Below are 18,157 nucleotides of genomic sequence, written 5' to 3'. Positions count from 1 at the left end.
ACATTAAAACATATATGAATCACTGCTAGATAATTCTAGATTTCTAGTAGGAATTAGGAAATGATAAACTTTTAATTCCATTTGTTATGTTACGGCTTCCTATATTTCACATGTTTGCTAGGTGCAGCTTAAGTGTGATAGAAATAGACCATGTCATGAGGCCTGTACAAATGAGTCTCCATACCCTTTGCATACTTCCTTACTTTATTGTTCAAATGTGCAGGCTCATCTTGTTATTGAATTCACAGACACCTGCATCATCAATTAATCCTGATGAAACACCCCTAAAAGGATCTTGCCACTGGGTAAGTGACACTACTGTGTCATAATTAGTCAACCAAGCATGCCAAAATTTGTATTTTAAAATTGTTTACCTACGAATTTTTGTTCAGTCTGGCAGGGACTGTTCGCTTGAACTACTTTTCAACCGAGTCAGTCTATTTCAGTTTATTCTCCCTCACAGAACACTATTAAATCAGCCGACTATTCTCCCTCACAGAACACTATTAAATCAGCCGAAACCAACCAGCTTTAATACCAACCGAACATGCCCCCAACAACAGCGAGCCACGCTCATAGGCAGCTGTTCAGTGACAGCGACGATGCTGCCAATGTGAGCTCATGCACATTTTTTCGATTACAACTCCTAAAATTATACCCACCAAAATAACTGTACTAATATTCTCATGCCTTTTTGCATCATCAAGTCTGCTAAATCGCTTCGCATCTCTTTTCTAGGAAACGGTGCGAGATGAGAATTTGGAAACTACAACAGCTACACAGGATGGCAAAGACAGTCCACCTGCAGCATCGCCACAGCGCAAACCCAACAGGTTCGACTGAAGACTGCGGCGCGCGAGGGCGCGCCCTTTCCACTAATGTAATATATCCATCCTGTCTGCCTTGACAAACCTCAGCATATACACTTACCGGCGCGAAGGCGCGCGAACTTCACTAGTAACTTCAATTCGTGGCCGAGATGGAGCGCTAAGCCTCTAGCTATCAAATCCGGGACATTGATCATGACGACGTGATGATCGCGAGTAGGGCTTCCTAGGTTCACTGCCTCACTGGTTTTTGTAAACTCTGCACTTTTTTTTCTTTTTTTTTTCTGATCTGATGTACTAGCAATCAGACTCATAATAAAATGGTTCTCTTTCGTCTAGCAGTGCTCTTTATGCTCTGTTATTGGGCTGCACAATCATGAACCGTAGTTACAAAAGGGAGCGCATCATTCAGATGCCTTGAAAGCAAAGTAATCTGTTCATTGCACCGGTACTCCGAAGAGATGGCCTTTCTATGGCCCGGCCATTCTCTCGGTCACACACTGCCTCTGCTCTTTGCAGTCTGCCGGACTCAACCTTGTCGTTTTAGTGTTCTATTACTGCATAATATTAGCCTTGTCTGCTGTCATCGGTAAATGGATTGCATTGCAGTTGCAGTAGCTCATTGCCCTCGTACTCGTAGCCATAGGTATCCGGTAATCCGTATCGACTATCGTTGTCACCTCGCTACCTGACACCTACATGCCGATCTCTCGTACACACACAATCAGAGGCTGCGAGGCCGTAGTACGCCCCCGCTCAGCTTTCCCTGCACATGAGCGGCGCAGAAAGCGCAAGCTCCCCGGCCCGGCCGTTGCCAACAAACTCCATCGTGGGCCGCGGGGGGGGGGGGGGAGAATCTGATCAGAGAAAAGTACTCGAGTGCGGACAGTGTCACCCACCCACGGACCCACCTCCATTTCGCTTCCACCACCTGTGCCCGTGTGCATGCGTGCGCACCATTTCTCCAGACCAGACCCCCTGATCGTTCACCCCCGCACGAACGCGCCAGCACCACCACCCAACCATCCTTCCTTCCCCGCGCTGTCTCCTCCCGGTCCCGGCAAGTCCACACGGCCGACGTCGTCTCCAGCTCCACCATGCCTCCACACGACGACGACGACGGCGCCCGCGTCCCGCCGCCCCGGCCCAGCCGGGGCCACCAGCCGTCCTTCTCCGCCGCGCTCCTCGACGCCATCTACCACTCCCTCGAGGCCGACGCCGAGGCGCGCTCGTCCACGGAGGCGCGCCGGACCCGGACGCCGGGGTCGTCGTCGTTGTCCCCGGCGCGGCGGACGCCGCTTCCGAGCCGACGTCGCCCGACGCCCGAGCAGTCGCCGTCCCGTTCCTCGGTCCGGTCACCGCGGCTGCAGAGGACGCCGCGGCCGTGCCGCGTCCGCCCGGACCCGCAGGCCTACTCGAACGGCTCCCTCCTCCTGCCGCCTCCGCTCCCTCCGCCACACCCACACGAGCCGTCGACCGGGGACCGCCGCGTTGCGGACGCGGAGAAGACGAGGAGCAGGAGGAAGAGCAAGAGGACGACAGCAAAGGCGGCGCCGTTCGCGTGCCTCCTGAACGCTCTGCTCTGCAACAGGAGGCCGGCCAGGTCGGTCGACCACACGCCGCGCGCAACGGTAACGGCCGCGCCGGCGCCAGAGCCGGCGTCGTCGAGGTCGATCCTCTTGTCGCGCGCTTCCCTGAGGGAGTCCGCGGCGACGGGAGGGATCCTGACCCCGGCGAGGCGGGCGGTGCGGTTCTCGCCCGTGGCGACGGTGGTGGGCGACGAGCGAGGGCACGGCCCTGCTGGAGCGGTCGGGACGGCGATGACGGGGCTGCGGGACGCGGGGGCGGAGATGGCGCGGGCGAAGGAGTCCGCGGCGGAGGCGGAGAGGAGGGTGGAGGAGCTGTTGCGCGCGCTCGGCGTGGCGGACGAGCGGGAGAGGGCCAAGGAGAGCAGCGAGTCCAGCTCCGACCTGTTCGAGCTCGAGAGCCTGCCGGCGTTTGAAGACAGAGACACCGAGATGCCGCGTTCCAGAACCGCCGCCGGCGACGGCGCCAGGCTGCTGGCACGGCCGCGGCCCCGCGTAGCTGTGTAACGATGATCATGAACAACTACCTGTGTCGGTGGTTTTTATTGTATGATGATCAAAGAGACAAGTTATGCCCCTTTTACTTTTGGGCCTTTGTGACGGTTTTAGCTCTCATAGAAATATGGTGCCGCAGACTTTGCAATGTTTGCATGCATTCTCGGTTCTCGGCCGTTTCATCTCTGCCTGCAAGTTGAGCTAGGCGCTTCGCGCTTGCACTTTACTATGTCGCTTTTTGGGTCGAAACGAGAAAACGTCCTAAACATATATACCCAGCAGTTTTCATTTTTTTTTAAAAAAATGTATGTCCTTAGTGCATTTATAGCGTGCTTTCATCAACAATAGTTGATATGCAAAGTAATCCTAGAAAAAAGATGTATAAAAACAATTCACCCTCTTGACGGTGGTTTGGAGGCGGCGCAGTGTGCGGCTTCTTTGAGTTTTCGGTTTTGTTTGGCTCGTGTCGATGTCCCAATCTAACTGTCCAGAGTTATTTTTCTCTTGAGTTTGAGATCGGCGAGTGTTGATGTCCCAATCTAACCGGCCGAGTTGTTGTTTTTCCTGTTTTTTTTTTGTGTTGTTTGTTGTTGCCCGGTCTAGGTTTATCTTCTTTTTAATATAATCGGCAGCCCTCCTGTCTGATTTGTTAAAAAAAAAACAATTCACCCTCATGATTTTTTTGGGATTTTTGTAGATTGAGTTTGCATATCAAAATATGCAAGTTCATACATCATTTTATTTTATTTTTAAAACTTATACAATATATTTTTCAATTACGACAATGAAGAGGTGGTTTGCGCTAAATATGTTCCCTACTAGTGTTGTGGGGATATGGTTCTATTTGAGAGCGCACCTCCTTAACAACCAAGAGCAGCACTAGCGCCCAGATGTCCGGACGCCTGCGGCTCCTCCGCCCTGCCCACTCGGATTCGCGTGCCTCCCGCACTAGCTCTGTTTCCCGTGCTTGCGTCCGAACCGCCCATTTTAGATCCGCTGTCCACGCTGCTCGAATGACTCGCCCCGCCTCTTCCACACTGGCGCGATGCCCGTCTCTTCTAGGCTGCCTGGAAGACTCGCCCTCGCCTCTTCCACAACAGCACCGCACGGCCTACGCCTCCTCCACGTGTTGGTGGCCGTAGCTTGGCCCTGCCCGCCCTCATGGACACCAACGCCGACGGTCTGCACTTGCAACATGAAATACTCAAATGCAATATACATTTAAAACAATGAAACGTTTGGGACATACGTTTGCAACATGGGTGTGAAATATATGTAACATCTAGATAAAACAATTATAACATAAAAAACACTTACTGCAACATAAGACTGAACAACTGAAATATTTAGAACATACTATTGCAATATATGTGTGAAAACATATGCAACATCCAGATAAAAATGATTGCAATATACGTTTGGGAACAGATGAAACATCTTGAACAACGCTTGTAACATGCTTCTAAAACACTTGCAACATATGCAATATGTGCAATATCCCCCGATCTACTTTTGCAACAACCATGAGAAACAACTGCAACATACCTTTGAAATAATTGAAACACCTGAAACATACATTTGCAACATAGGGAGGGAAAACCTAGGCCGGTCGATTCCAGCCATCGAGGTTGGAGCCGGCGACGACCGGCGTGGCGCATGAGCGCCACCGCCACCAGCGCCACCGGTACCGGGCTTGGCTTGGTGGCGATGGTGGGGGATGGGAACGAGGAGCGCCATGGCTGTTGGGGTGGGGGAGCTTGGTTGCCGGGATGAGAGAGGGCGCCTCCGGGCGTGGGGAGGGCAGCGTGCGCGGGGTGGAGGAGAGCCGCCCACTCCCCTACAACACCGCCGCGCCACCTCCATGGATCTTCGCCATGGACAAGCTCATTACCAGAGAGGACGCTCCCACCATGAAGGTGTACACGAATGAGGAAGAGTGAGGGACCCCATCAGAGGATCCATGCTGCGCCATGCCGGGCTCAAGCGCTGCCATCTTGAAGGCTAGTGCGCCATGGGAGCATAAGAGAGAGAGAGAGGAGGAGGAGGAGGGAAAGGGAGAGGTCAATTAGTGTCTGTTTTGGTGAATACTAGTGGGAACTAGAAAGATGCTGATGTGTGGTGAAAAACGTGGATAAGAATGAGTGTATAGGGAGGAGAGAGAGCGATGTTGAAAGAGCGTCAGGCATGAGTCCGATATTTTTACAAGCGCCCGGACGCTCGTATAATAGCATTATCGAACAACCAATGGTTAACGACGGTTTAGTGGAGTGGTTTTCTAGCCTTATGTCTTTAGGCTTACAAACTAAGTGTATGAGACTATCTTTTTAAACATTTGAGTCCTTGTAGGGGTATGACCCCTGGTACCCACAGGACAAGATATGGGTCGCACTATCAGAGGTGGTCTAGCCCATAAGATCAAGGCGTGCGGCATATGACACTGGCCGGCGTGCACCGTAAGGCTACAAGAAGATGTGATTTATTAGAAATTATATAATACCAAATAGGATACTTTTCTTATAGCCCTACCCCTCTAGAGCATATAAGGAGGGGCAGGGGTTCCCTAGTCGATATCCCCATATGAATCCTAGGCTTAGTCTAAGGCATCTGATCATATGCAGTACAACCTACCAAAAGACACAGGACGTAGGGTATTACGCCAAGTCGGCGCCGTGAACCTACCTAATCATTGTCTCTTGCGTTCTGTATCACCGTCTGGTTCCTTCACGCGCACCTCCACCGATTCATCTACTACCGTGGGCATACCCCTCGGTAGACTGCCGACCATATTTCGTCGATAGTGATGCGCCAGGTAGGGGGTGTACGTGAATCCATGGCGAACTAGATGGGAAATTTTCTATCTCGTCGTGGGGAATCGGCTCTTCACGACGGCGACCATGAACAAGCTGTAACGCCCTAGTGTTACGATCTCGTTTAGCACCGCGATTTAGGCCTAAGTTGAATTTTTGCAACGGGTTTTTAATTTAAAATGTACTTGATGCGATAAACGAATCCCATGTGACTTAGTTTTGTGGACTCAAATAAACGTCCAAGTTAAATTACTCAGTGCGTAAAGATATTTAGGAATATCGAACGACGATTCTAGCGAACGGCTTGTTCTGTTGGATTGAGCATAAAAATAATTTTTATAAACCAAATAAAATATAGCTTGTAATTCATACTTGGATAAAAGTTTAAAGTACAAGTGTAGTAGATAAAAATGCTATTTTTGGTGTTTGAATCATAGCAAAATTTCCTAAATCTTAGTTTCGTGTTTTGGTACGATTTGTTGCGTCAAAGTGTGTACTTGAGCCTTCGTCGCATTAGTAAGTTGTTTTCGGTTTGCTTTTAAATGTGTGCGTGCCGTCGTTCCAGCCAGCCGGCTGCTGCCATTGTCCTTCACTCTTCCTCACCTTCGCTAGCATCTTGTCTGAATTTTAATGGAAGTACTTGGCTCTGTCGTGTCCACACTCCCGCTATGCCCCACCGTCCCACTACCGGTTCCGTCGCTTCACTCTGTAGCACATTGTGTGCCTATGCTGCCTTTGCCTGCCTTGCGTGCCTCTGTGGCTTGTCTTGCCTGCCTCTGCTGGCTGTCGTGGTTGAGTTATGGACTAGCAAGCGAACTGATCGACGGGATGTCTCCATGTCGCTGCTGTCTGCCTCTGTGCCGAGGTCGAGCTGCTGCTGTTGTCGTGTACTCTTCATTTCTTTTTTCTACAGCCGAGGAGCCCAGCTCAGCTCGCCTTCCCCGCTCACTCTCTCAGTCACTCTCTCTATGTCGGTTTCTTCCCCATCACACGCGAGCGCATCCCACGGTCCCGCAGCGCCGCTCCTCCCTGTTCCTCCGCGTAGCACCGACATCCCTCCTCCTCTTCTTCCCTGCGTCGCGCGCCGCTCCATCTCCATTGCCCGATGGCCGAGCCACGCTGCGCCCTAGCGCCACTGCCATAGCTCCCCGCTGTGGCCATGCGCCTCATGCTCGCGTCGCCTTGGCCTTCCCCCGCGCGCGAAGCTCCTCGGCCTGCTCACCGGAGCTGCGCGTAGCTCCACCTACCAAGCCCGCGTGTGACTTCCTTCCCCGCTCCTCGCCACTACAGAGCGTCCAGACAGACCGCGACCAGCTACTGTCTCGCAGCGCGCTACTCAACCACTCTCTGTTTAACCTCCGTCCGTCATGCCCACCGCAACCGCAGTCTTTGGCGCTCCCTCCTCGGTTCTTGCCCGCCGCCCCGCAGCACCCCATAGCCGCGCTGGATCCTAGCCCTGCTCTTCCTTGCCTCCAGCCACTCCACGCTCTGGACCACAGCGCCATGGCCGCGCCTAACTCCTGGTTCCCTGCTGCCTCGCGCATGCCCCAACCCCGCATGGACCTGCTGCTCCTCGACGCCCGAGCCACAGCACCCCGAGTGCCGGCGCCCCTACCGCTTCCCTTCCTATGCCCGCAGCAGTCGCGGTGCACCGCTGTGGCTCGTCCATCGCGTGTGCGAGCGAGCACGCATGGGCCCCCATGGTCGTGTTGCACCGTTGCCTTGGCACTGCCCTTCCCAAGTCCCGCACCGCGTCCCCGTCGTGACGCGCCACCACGCCGCTTTCCCTGCGCTGCTCCTCCCATGGCCATCCTCAGGCCAGGGAAGCTGCCCCCTTCCCCGCTCCAATGCCACTGCTTCCTACGGTCTCGCGTGAGCACCGTGCTGGCGTGCCGCCATCGCCTGCTGTCGTGGTCGTGCAGTCTCTCGTGCCGCTCGCCAGTAGGTTTTCCTCCGTCGCCGTGTCCTTCTTGGCCAGGATTGACCATCGGCCGGACCTCCTATGCTCCTCGGTATGTAGAAGATGAGGTGAGAACGGTATGGATCCAAGTAGAAACTTTGTACAGGGTCCTTACTGTGAAATACGTGACCTAGGTGAATAGTGCGTATGCCCTACGGATTGATTTAAGAAACGTGCAGGGACCGCAACGCAAAAGTACTGCTGTTGCATCGCGTTGGGCTACCTCGCCGTCTGGGCCAGCATGCTGCCGCATTGCTGGGCCAGATTGGCCGCCGCGCCTGGGCCGCTGCGCCGCGCGCGCGCATCGCCCTCTGGGCCTTGGCCATGTGGGCTGCAGCCAGCCGTGGGCCGCTACCCGCGTGCGCGCCGGTGGGTCGCTTGCCTGGCCGACTGGGCTACGGGTGTCTGGACCTCTTGGCCTATCTTTTTCTAGTTTTTGTTTAAAATGGCTGAACCTTGCAAAATCAATATAAAATTTTGTAGGTGTCCAAAAATGATGAAACCAGTTTTGTTGAGTTTCTAAAATCATGATCTACCTAACAGTGTATTTTGTTCGCATTGGTTCGGTATGTCTTTAGGGTTGCTCTAATTATTTTAAAATGCTTAATATTGTTAAAAGAAGAACTTGTAGGAATTTTCGTGGTAAATTGGTAATAGTGTTGGATCTAAAATTTCTACTGTAGGTTCCTAGCAATATTAGGTACTCATGGTAATTGTTGTAGCTCTAGGATAATTAATTTGCTAGATAGATAATGATGTCCTATTTTGAATAAATATTAAATTGATAGAACGGAATAAAGAAACAACTTGGGTTGTATAACTAAAACTTTAGTTGGGAAGTAACACCTGATTCGACAACATAGATAGGTAGCCTAAGTATGGACATCGTTAGAATGAGCTCGTTAGCTTGTGAGGCGTGGTCGGGTTTCTAAGCATTTCGACTGTCGTTGATTATTTATATCTATGCATTTGCATCAATGCATATCATATAGGCACGATGATGGATCAACGGATCAATTGAAGGATGATTGGGAATCCAAAGATGGTGTAATGGTATTCTCTGCAGGAGATGATGCAATGGGCTTTCTATTCAAATGATGGTGGATGATCTGAAGATGCAAATACTAACTTTTGTTTATATCTTACCCAGGCAAGCCCCGGTGCATAACTCCTACTTTTTTGCACTTTAAATTATATTTGTGCATTAAGTTTTAAGGAGTTGAATGAAACTCACTTGCATATATATATATATATATATATATATATATATATATATATATATATATATATATATATATATATATATATATATATATATATATATATATATATATCCTATGAGTCCTACTAGTATGTCAGGATCGTGTAGATTGCTATGCTACAGGACTCCGATAGAAGTCGAGTGATTGTCTGTCACTCGCGAGAGATAGGAAATATATTACTGTATTATTATCACTTGGAAAATATAAATGGTGGAAAGGAAAAATGGTGACCGGGCAGGGATATGGTTTGGGTATTGGTGGGTGTAAGAGGTTGTGTCGCCATGGACACGGGGCATGCCTTGGTTACACTGCTTTCCCTGTTTGTGTCGATTAAGGACCGGTCGTTGCATAAGGCTCTAGGTAAGTCACAGACTTATTATCCCGAGCACATACTTGGGTATGGACGCTTGGAAGACTTGTTGCTCTCTTGTTGTGAATCCGGCTCTTTTCGGACCGACTGTCTTGGTGGTTTTTGGGTTAGGAGGTCCTTGCACCGCGCTGAGTCCGGGACTCAGGGGCGGGGGCTTGGAGTCCCAGTTTGGATGGGGACCTGAACACCCAGGACAGGAGGGTGATGGGTTGGTCCCGCTTGTGCCTTGGGTATAAGCGGGGCGTGTGTTTTCGGGATACCTAGCTGGGGCATTGATTCATGAATCGCCGGCGTTTCGGTACGGCTTGTCTATGGTTTAGCATCGTAGTAAGAACTGAAAGATGAAAGATGGAAGATGGAAAAAGGAAATCTGATTGCTTACCACCCGCTAGAGAGTAGCATAGGTGCTTACATAGAATGGTTAGTTAATGAACCAGTGCGGCTATTAATAAAAATCGAATATAAGGACACACGCTTAATAATGCTTCCTGCAAATGCAATAAACCCACAAGCCAGATAGCCTTGCATATCCTTGGAGTCTTTTCTTTCCTCCTGTCGGATAAGTCTTACTGATTATAATTAAGTACTCAGGGTTTTATTCCCCCTGTTGTAGGTGATAGGTGGATGCTAAAGCTGACTCTTGTGTGTGAATTCCTCCTAGTGGGCTCAGAGAGGATTTTCTTTACGCTACGATCATAGTTTTTATTTATAACTCTCACTAAATGTCTTTATAAATGAAAGTTTATAATCGGTTGTCCTAGTTTACATATCAATGCTTCATCATGCCATAAATAGATGTTTAATTTCGTTGTAATTCTGATCACATGTTTATATTCCGCTATTAATTAAATTGTTCATAACTCTGATAATATGATTACATTCCGCTGTCATAATAATAAATAATGTACTCTGATATTGTATTAAAAGTGATGTAAGAAATGGTTAAGACTGATGTAAGCTTTATTCTCTCATTTGTGATCCCGATGGCAAAAATGTGGATTTTTGAGTTTTCCCCTGGGGTGTGCCCAACGGAACCGAGTAATTTAGTGTTCTCCCCTGAGTGCTTAGTGTCTAATTGAAGACAAGCACTCCTAGGAGGCATTAGATTAGTCGGTTCTACCACACAAGCTTCGGCGGGACTCGGTGTTTCATCGCCGACGGCAACGGATAGATCATGGATTCAAGTCCTCTCCAATGATGGAGGGCGTGATTCCGCGGCCTATGAAATCCTATGTGATAGCTAGCTAGAGTCACGCAAGGTCTACGGGGGGCACGACTCTCTCAGATCCGTACCAGCGTCGCTCCCATGGATCCATCCCATGGCTACATTAACATGACCACGCCTCATGTATGGCAAGCCTCAAAGCTCGAAGATCCTAATCAAGGTGGCTAACAGCCTAGAGCGACAACGACCATGTCTATAGCACCATGCAACAATCTGACAGTTGACGACACCTGCGTTCATGGATCCAAAATCTAAGTCATACTTTTATTTTAGTTAAACATGGTCTATGGGTTATGTATATCCTCGTGCATCCCTAGTTCTCTGCTTGTCTGCATGATGATTGTTATTGGCAGGAAGCCACGACAGCCCTTGCCGATGTCTCATCAGGACTCACGTCGTCGACTGGTCGTACCTCATCGACGATGGGGACCTCACCGTCCACTCGCTCAAGTTTCTTCGTCAACCGGATTGATAGTGCAAATTAATGGGGCATACATACAGAATGATCCCCCGTTTGGCCAATCCACAGAGCCATGCAAGCAAGGAAATTATGCGTGGTCTACATCACCACGACATGAAGATGATGCAAGCAAGCTAGCCACAAATGATCATAGATGATCTACATCCTCGTGACATGGGATCCAACTCGAACATGAAGCGAGCCGCTAAGCGAGCCACGTCGAGCCACCAGCGAGCCGCCCAAGTCCTATGTCACTGATCTCCCCGAATCTGATCTACCTAAGGCCGACCAATAATATAAGGACGACGTCGCCTGGACTACTTGCTCCGACCGCCTGCCACGTCTCAATGATGACTGCCGCGAAGAACAGCGCTATAACGACTACGACCGCCGCCATGATGACAGGCTGGAAAGTTCGAGAGCCGAGCAATTTCGTCGACGTCGACCAGACGTTCTGTCTAAAGCTAAGTCACGCTTTAATATTTTTTCTAAATATTCCCCAACCTTCATATATCTCCATGATGTTTCTCCGAGCTGTTTTCTCTATGTTTGTTCTCCAAATAATTTTCTTTCATATATACCATCTTAAAGATAACATATAGCTAAGCCTAAGGCAAATTTCCAAACAGTCATGTTGATGTTCGGATGTTCCTAGAGATGGCCCTGCCTTTGGCTTCTCTCTACACGTGCATGAGCGCCTGTCCTCTGCGTTAGGGGTGGTCGGCAGCGGCTCCTTAGCAACGCCCTGCTCTTCCTACACGCACATAGGATCCACGCTCCGTGTTATGGTTAACAGGCTAGCTAGGGCTGGAGACTTAGTTACACGCTAACTGGTCGGATGATTTATATTAAATATAAACACATCTTTAGAATAACACTAAGTGTTCACACCAACTAATCGCTGAGTTGCATACTCTATTTCATCACCATTGCTGATTCTTCTCCAGAGTTCATATATTTTATTTTTACATCATGTACTACCCATTCTATATATTTGTTTCGCAGGGGCACGGTTCGGTCAACGAGCTTACGCTCAGGGACTGGACAAGATGATCATCGTCTGGGTGGTCACTCCTGCTCGGCGTTCACTTTGTCGTCGACCAGTTGGTTGGACTGCTCATCGCATGGGCTTCATCGCCAGCTATGCTAGGGCTCGTCAGCTACGCTGGGGACTCCTCGGTGTTCGGATTCTTTGTGCAAGCGTCGTCAGCTAAGTTGGGGCTCCTTTTTTTGGTCAGATCTTGCTACGTCTCATCGGTGTGCTATCAAGTTGCTCCATGCTGTTCGGGGTAGGGTTGCTGATCTTGGGCAGCATGTTCGGGGTCTTGTGAAGTACATGGCAGATGACGTTGGCAAGCTTTCATTAAAAATTCTTTGACCCTGCTACAAGATATCTTAAAATCTTCCAGCAAGCTCGGGGACTACGTGTGTACACGTCATCTTGCGATGACTGTATTTATTTCTACACTGGTTTCCAGCGACATTGTGGATTGGGTCAGCACCTGAAGACTACTACTTTGGACCCTAGCACCATGTGACTACTTCACCTACTGTCAGGCTCGGGGACTAAGTGGGCACACTTCACCTCATGGTGAATGTGCTTATTTTTCGACTCAATCTTCTACAAAGTGACTAAGTTACTCCGCGCTGACTAAGTCAAGGACGCTAAGCGTCTAATTTCGACGTCCGGAACCTAAGTGGGTACACTTCATCTAAGATGGAGACTTCAAAATTTTTTATCATGAGCCCCTTACATCCTTCTAGCAAACCTCAGCTTCGAGTAAGTCTGGGCTTGCTCACAGTTGAACTGTTCGGACGTCGTTCCCACTGCTCGGATGTCAGTTCAACTATTTGAACGTCTGTTCAACTGCTCGGATACTCGCTTCAACAGCTCGGCTTCTAGTTAAACTGATCGAACACCTGTTCTTGATGATCAGTAGCAAGTTGGACAGCTCGGACAAGCTCAAGACAGTGTTGCTAAGTGAATACAAGACGCTCGGGGACTAGCTGTAGGGGTATGACCCCCGGTACCCACAAGACAAGACATGAGCCGCATCATCAGAGGTGGCCCAGCCCATAAGATCAAGGCGTGCGGCGCACGACACTGGTCGGCGTGCACCGTATGGCTACAAGAAGATGTGCTTTATTAGATATTGTATAATACCAAATATGATATTTTTCTTGTAACCCTACCCCTCCAGAGCATATAAAGAAGGGCAGGGGTCCCCTAGTCGACATCTCCATACGAATCCTAGGCTTAGCCAAAGGCATCTGATCATATGTAATACAATCCACCGAAAGACACAGGACGTAGGGTATTACGCTAAGTCGGCGGTCTGAACCTACCTAATCGTTGTCTCTTGCGTTCTGTGTCACCGTCCGGTTCCTTTATGTGCACCTCCACCGATTCATCTACTACCGTGGACATACCTCTCGGTAGACTGCCGACCATATTTCGTCAACAGTCCTATAATAGTTTTGGGCTGATCCCTCACTTGTGGGAATGAAGCCGGATGTTATTCAATTATCTAAAAAAAGTTAATAATGATATTATTATTCTAGAAAATGTTATAAAACTTAGACAGTGACAATGACATGGATTGATCCAGAAGAAGCTTAATGAACACTTGAAATAGTCGAAGCTAAATTGAGTAGAGGTGAGGATAGGAAAGAATTAGTGTGAAGCTAGCTCTAAGACGCGCGGCTCTCAATTGGCCGGCATTTGACTAACAAATGGGCGCAACATTTCCCAATTGCAAAGTGTTTCATTCTAGAGCACAGCCCAGCCCAGCCCAGATAGGGTAGGCCGCGCACTGAACCGATTTCGGCAACTAGCAGGCCATGTGCCGTATCTTGTGGGGTGGCCCAACTGTTCCCAGGAACCCAGAGGCCCTGGTCCGGCTCTGCCTGCGGTCCGCGTCGCCCGCGGCCCGCGGCCCATGCTGCGAAACTGAAGCATGGCGTTCCCGTTCCACTCTGTGAATCTGACGTGAAGCTAATGGTTTCCCTGTTACATGTATCTGTATGACTGTCTTCCATTGCCGCTCTTCGGTGTAGGCTTGAGTCTGCGTCTTTCGGCAGGCAGCATACGCTGTTATACGTATGTTCGTTTGGCTTATAAGCCGTACTTTTCAGTCAATGAATATTATTTTTCTCCCATAATAAATTAATCAACAGTACTTTCAGCCATGACTTATCAGTCAAACGAACGGGGCAATAGTTTTTGTGTAGGCCCATCGTCCATCCATCTGCTTTCTGCGTGTCTGTTCAGACCTCGGCTAACTTTCTCATAATGCTGAAAGGGTCAAAGGATCCCATATTCCCGTTGGCATCACTTCCTCTTTTTTTCTCATACAACTAGAAAGAAAGAAAATAACCCACCGTTTCGTGCGACAATCGTCGCTGCCTCGGCCCGCCCCTCCCTTGCGATACCGCGCCAGACGAAAACCAGCTGCGACCACCCCCACCCGCGATCAGCGGGCCATGATAAAGGAAGGAATCGCGGTGACAAAGGAAGGAATTGCGAAGGCATCGCTGGGCAACGAGGAATCACCGTCGCCTTGATCTCCCCATCTGCTACCGCCAAATAGTTCAGGACCTGCCGTGAAGGCTGTCCACAGGGAGTTCGTCGAGGACCGCCGCCGGGAAACGTCGCGTCGCCGCCTACGGAAGGCTGCTGCTGCCGTCCTGTCTCCAAGTTCCAGACGGGACTGATGTCATCGATTCAGCAGGAACGGGAGTTGCTCGACGGCTGGGCGGGGTCGCGCGGCTGCGACGCTGGCCCATCAGCGGCGGAGCCAGTTCGCGAGGCCGCGACGCCTTCGCATCGGGTCGGAGCGGGTCGCGTGATTGAGCCCCATCTGTGCCTCTCCCATTCTCCTAATTTTTCTCTCAAACAGATCAGAGCTCCCCCAAGCAGGCCATGGGAGACGATGCTCTGAGTAGATCCTCGCCGGCAGCAGTATGTAAGGGTGGGGCTCACCCTCCCGAACTCTCGATGGCCAGTCCCATGGCGGCGGTAGGGACAAAGTGGATCTTGGTTGCAGATCCGGGTACGCGAGGATGACCGATTCTATTTTGTGTTTTATATTTATTTCGGATCCCAATTTTTTGATGGTTTATTACTGCCGATCTGGATTTTTTACGACGGGGGCAACATTTGAGTTCCGTAAGCTGCTCGTGGAGAAATCATCCATCCATATCTGCATCGTCCATCAACCTGGAGGTTTGTGATTTCCTTAGGCTACTATTAATTCACCATACATCATATGGTTGCTTTTGGGGGTTTGTGTTGCTGATAAGTCCATGGCACAACGAATCGTCCCTGCTATTTTCATTTTTTTTAATGACGATTCACCATGTTCCTTCACATTGATTCATCTTGATTTAGGTAGCTCTAAGGCCCTGTTCGCTTCTCTTATAATCCGTACTTTTTAGCTTAGTTTTTTTAGCCGAAACAGTGTTTTCTCTCGCAACGCCGGAACAGTGTTTCGGTTTTTTTTTCAGGGAAGCGAACGGGCGTAAGCCTCTAGCTTTGCTGTGTGTTCATGGTTTCATAAAGTTTGTGGATATAGTGTGAAACCAAAGTCATAGCTTGTTTCATCTTATAATAGTAACTGCCTGGATTCAGATTATCATAAACTTTGGTTCTGTACCAAATGAACATCAGGCTGTCTTCTTGTATTTTACCAAATAAATTATGTGTTTAGGTATGACTAGGCTAGATCATTGTCTATTAAAATCTGTAGTCATCTTTTACCATTCCTGTGCATGGTATTTGGTATATCCATTTTTCAGAACAACGTCCTGTTAGTAAAGCCATATCATGGGACTACATTCAATTTTGATCCCTTGTATTGAAATTATCTGGACATTGTTCAATCCTAATTTTCTTTCACAACAAATGCAGGAAATTGGTGCATCTGAATAGCTCACAGCTCTTCTATAGACTTTACCACCCAATCATCAGTAACAACAGGCTCCCTGCTGGACATAGCACACTATTGTAACTTCTATTAATTTTGTAGTGAATGCAGGTAGCGTTTCCTAATTAGCATAAATCTCTATTCATTCAACTCAGGGACATCAAGCATACTATTCTGGCATGCTGGCAGTGGATCCTGAGGGATGATGTAGCCTCCCGAGTCCTGACATGCATGAACTGCAGCCTTGGTGTTGGATTTGTGACGATGAAGCTTCTTCCTTGAGCGGTGCTTGACCGATCCACAAAGCAGGTATGACAGAGATTATATTGCAGTGCTATATTTTCCCCATGCTTCTTCAAACTATATTGCAGTGCCATATTTGCAATAACCTAATAATTTAGTTACAACTTTCCAAAGCTTATCCAATAATCGAATAGTTCAAAGCTTCAGTTAAATTATATATTATTATATATAGCTCTGAATTTCCTTCGTACTAATCAGTGAGGACCCCATCAGTTCAAATGCCTGATGTTACCTTTTACTAACTTCTTTGGAGTTTTTACTTTCAGACAAGAAATATATATACACACATAAGCTGCTTGTGTTGGTGATAGGTGGATATGCCAAGGGCAAGAAGGACGTGATGAAGCCCTGGATTGACAAGCGGGTCACTGAGCTCCTTGGGTTCTAGGACGAGGTTCTCATCAACTTCATCTATGGCCTCCTCGAGGAGAAGGTATTTATTCAAGTCCAGCAATGTTGCTTATTTATATTGTCCTTGTTGAATTGTGTTTGCATATTTTCCGGGAGGTATCAAATTTTATTGAATCTGGTTCTCTAAAAAGCAAGGTATCAAATTTTATTGAATTTGGTTCTTTGAAAAGATAACAAACCTGGTACACTTAGGGCATGCCAGGATAGGGCTGATTTAGTCTAATTAGCTTGACTACTGTAGCTCAGAAACTACAGAGCAACCATTTGTGGTCGAGCTTACTGAAAAGATGCAGCTTTGTATTATGTTTTAGTTCAGGAGTCCAATGTTGCTCAGCCGTAGAATTGGATTTTTGTTAATGTTATCTGAAGTCAGGTACAAGCCAAGTACAGATAGCTGTATTGTTTCTTCTATTTTTTAACATTAATTTGCCTATATCAAAGATAGTAGATTATGGCAATGAGTTGTGTTATGCCTTTGTTTTTTAATGGCAGGAAGCGGAAGGAAAGAAGATTTAGATCCAACTGACAAGGTTCATGGAGAAGAACACAGTGAAGTTCATGGAGGAGTTCTGGAGCCTCCTCGGTGCACGGTAGAATGCCAGTGGGTGCCTCAACAGTTTCTGGATGAAAAGGAGGCTGAGATTTTTTTTCTCCAAATTTTATCCTTTTTTGTCTTGGAGAAACTGAACTTTGAAACTATGTATTGTGTTTGTCAAAGTTCGATGCCTTTACTATATTGGTTTAGATTAGTGATTATTTCCACTATATTCTTGCTCTTGACCAGTGTCGAGGTCACCACCATAGAATAAACATTAATAAGCATTGTTAAAGGATTCAGTGAAAGCATTGTTTTATCATTGCAGCCTCATTCCAAATAAGCAAATTCGCTATACGCAGTAACTCAGTGGTGCCACTATGCTTTGTGAAATTGCACGTGCTATTGTTATTAGCAAGCTTAATTGGGATTTTGTACCTTGAGTGTGTTGTGTGTCTTAATGAATATATGTAAGACGTGGATCTTAATAAATCTGATTGTTCGTTTTGCTTTTTATAAATTTATGTTGTTTTGTATTTTACCGTAACACTAGCACGGACACGCAACTATCAAGTTTAATAGATTGATTTAGATTTTCTATATTTTTCAAATCCGTAATGATAGGTTGTTTACCAAGTTTTATGAATGATTGTTTAATGTGGGTTAACCTAGATGTCGCCGTAGCGTTAGCACGAGATTTGATGAATGATTGTTTAATATGTGTTAACCTAGATATTGCCGTAGCGTTATCACGGGGAATATGTCTACGTGGAATAGACCAAAAGCCACACATATTCATACGGTGAGTATAACACTTTGTTTTAAGTTTTTATGGAAGATTTTTCAAGAGATGCAGTATTACCCATGCAATAGGCACTAATATTGACATATATACTCGAGCCTATGTACAGGATGGTATGAAGATGCGGTGGAACTTATTCGTAGATTTATTGGCGCACGAAAAAAATGGATATTGGAGATTTTTTCCTGT

The 18,157-nt window shown here is 48.0% G+C and overlaps 1 protein-coding gene and 1 long non-coding RNA gene across 2 annotated transcripts; both read left to right on the top strand.

Annotated features, from left to right (window-relative positions):
* Positions 1 to 1,750: 1,750 nt before the first annotated feature.
* LOC136475003 (protein BIG GRAIN 1-like) lies at positions 1,751 to 3,028 on the top strand. The gene has a single exon (XM_066472559.1). The coding sequence runs from the start codon at positions 1,925 to 1,927 to the stop codon at positions 2,918 to 2,920; it is 996 nt and encodes a 331-aa protein (XP_066328656.1). The 5' UTR covers positions 1,751 to 1,924; the 3' UTR covers positions 2,921 to 3,028.
* Positions 3,029 to 14,341: 11,313 nt separating this feature from the next.
* LOC136475002 (uncharacterized) lies at positions 14,342 to 17,488 on the top strand. The gene is made up of 4 exons (XR_010763063.1): positions 14,342 to 15,217; positions 15,902 to 16,226; positions 16,532 to 16,653; positions 17,124 to 17,488. It is a non-coding gene; the product is annotated as an uncharacterized lncRNA (long non-coding RNA).
* The last annotated feature ends 669 nt before the right edge of the window (positions 17,489 to 18,157 follow it).

This window comes from Miscanthus floridulus, chromosome 8 (assembly GCF_019320115.1).
Source record: "Miscanthus floridulus cultivar M001 chromosome 8, ASM1932011v1, whole genome shotgun sequence".
Classification (NCBI taxonomy): Eukaryota; Viridiplantae; Streptophyta; class Magnoliopsida; order Poales; family Poaceae; genus Miscanthus; species Miscanthus floridulus.
Note: the sequence above shows the minus strand (reverse complement) of the source record. Positions and strands in the feature narration are given on the sequence as shown.

Bases quoted from the DNA above. Each gene is read 5' to 3' on its own strand.
- LOC136475003 (XM_066472559.1), top strand. From the start codon at position 1,925: ATGCCTCCACACGACGACGACGACGGCGCCCGCGTCCCGCCGCCCCGG.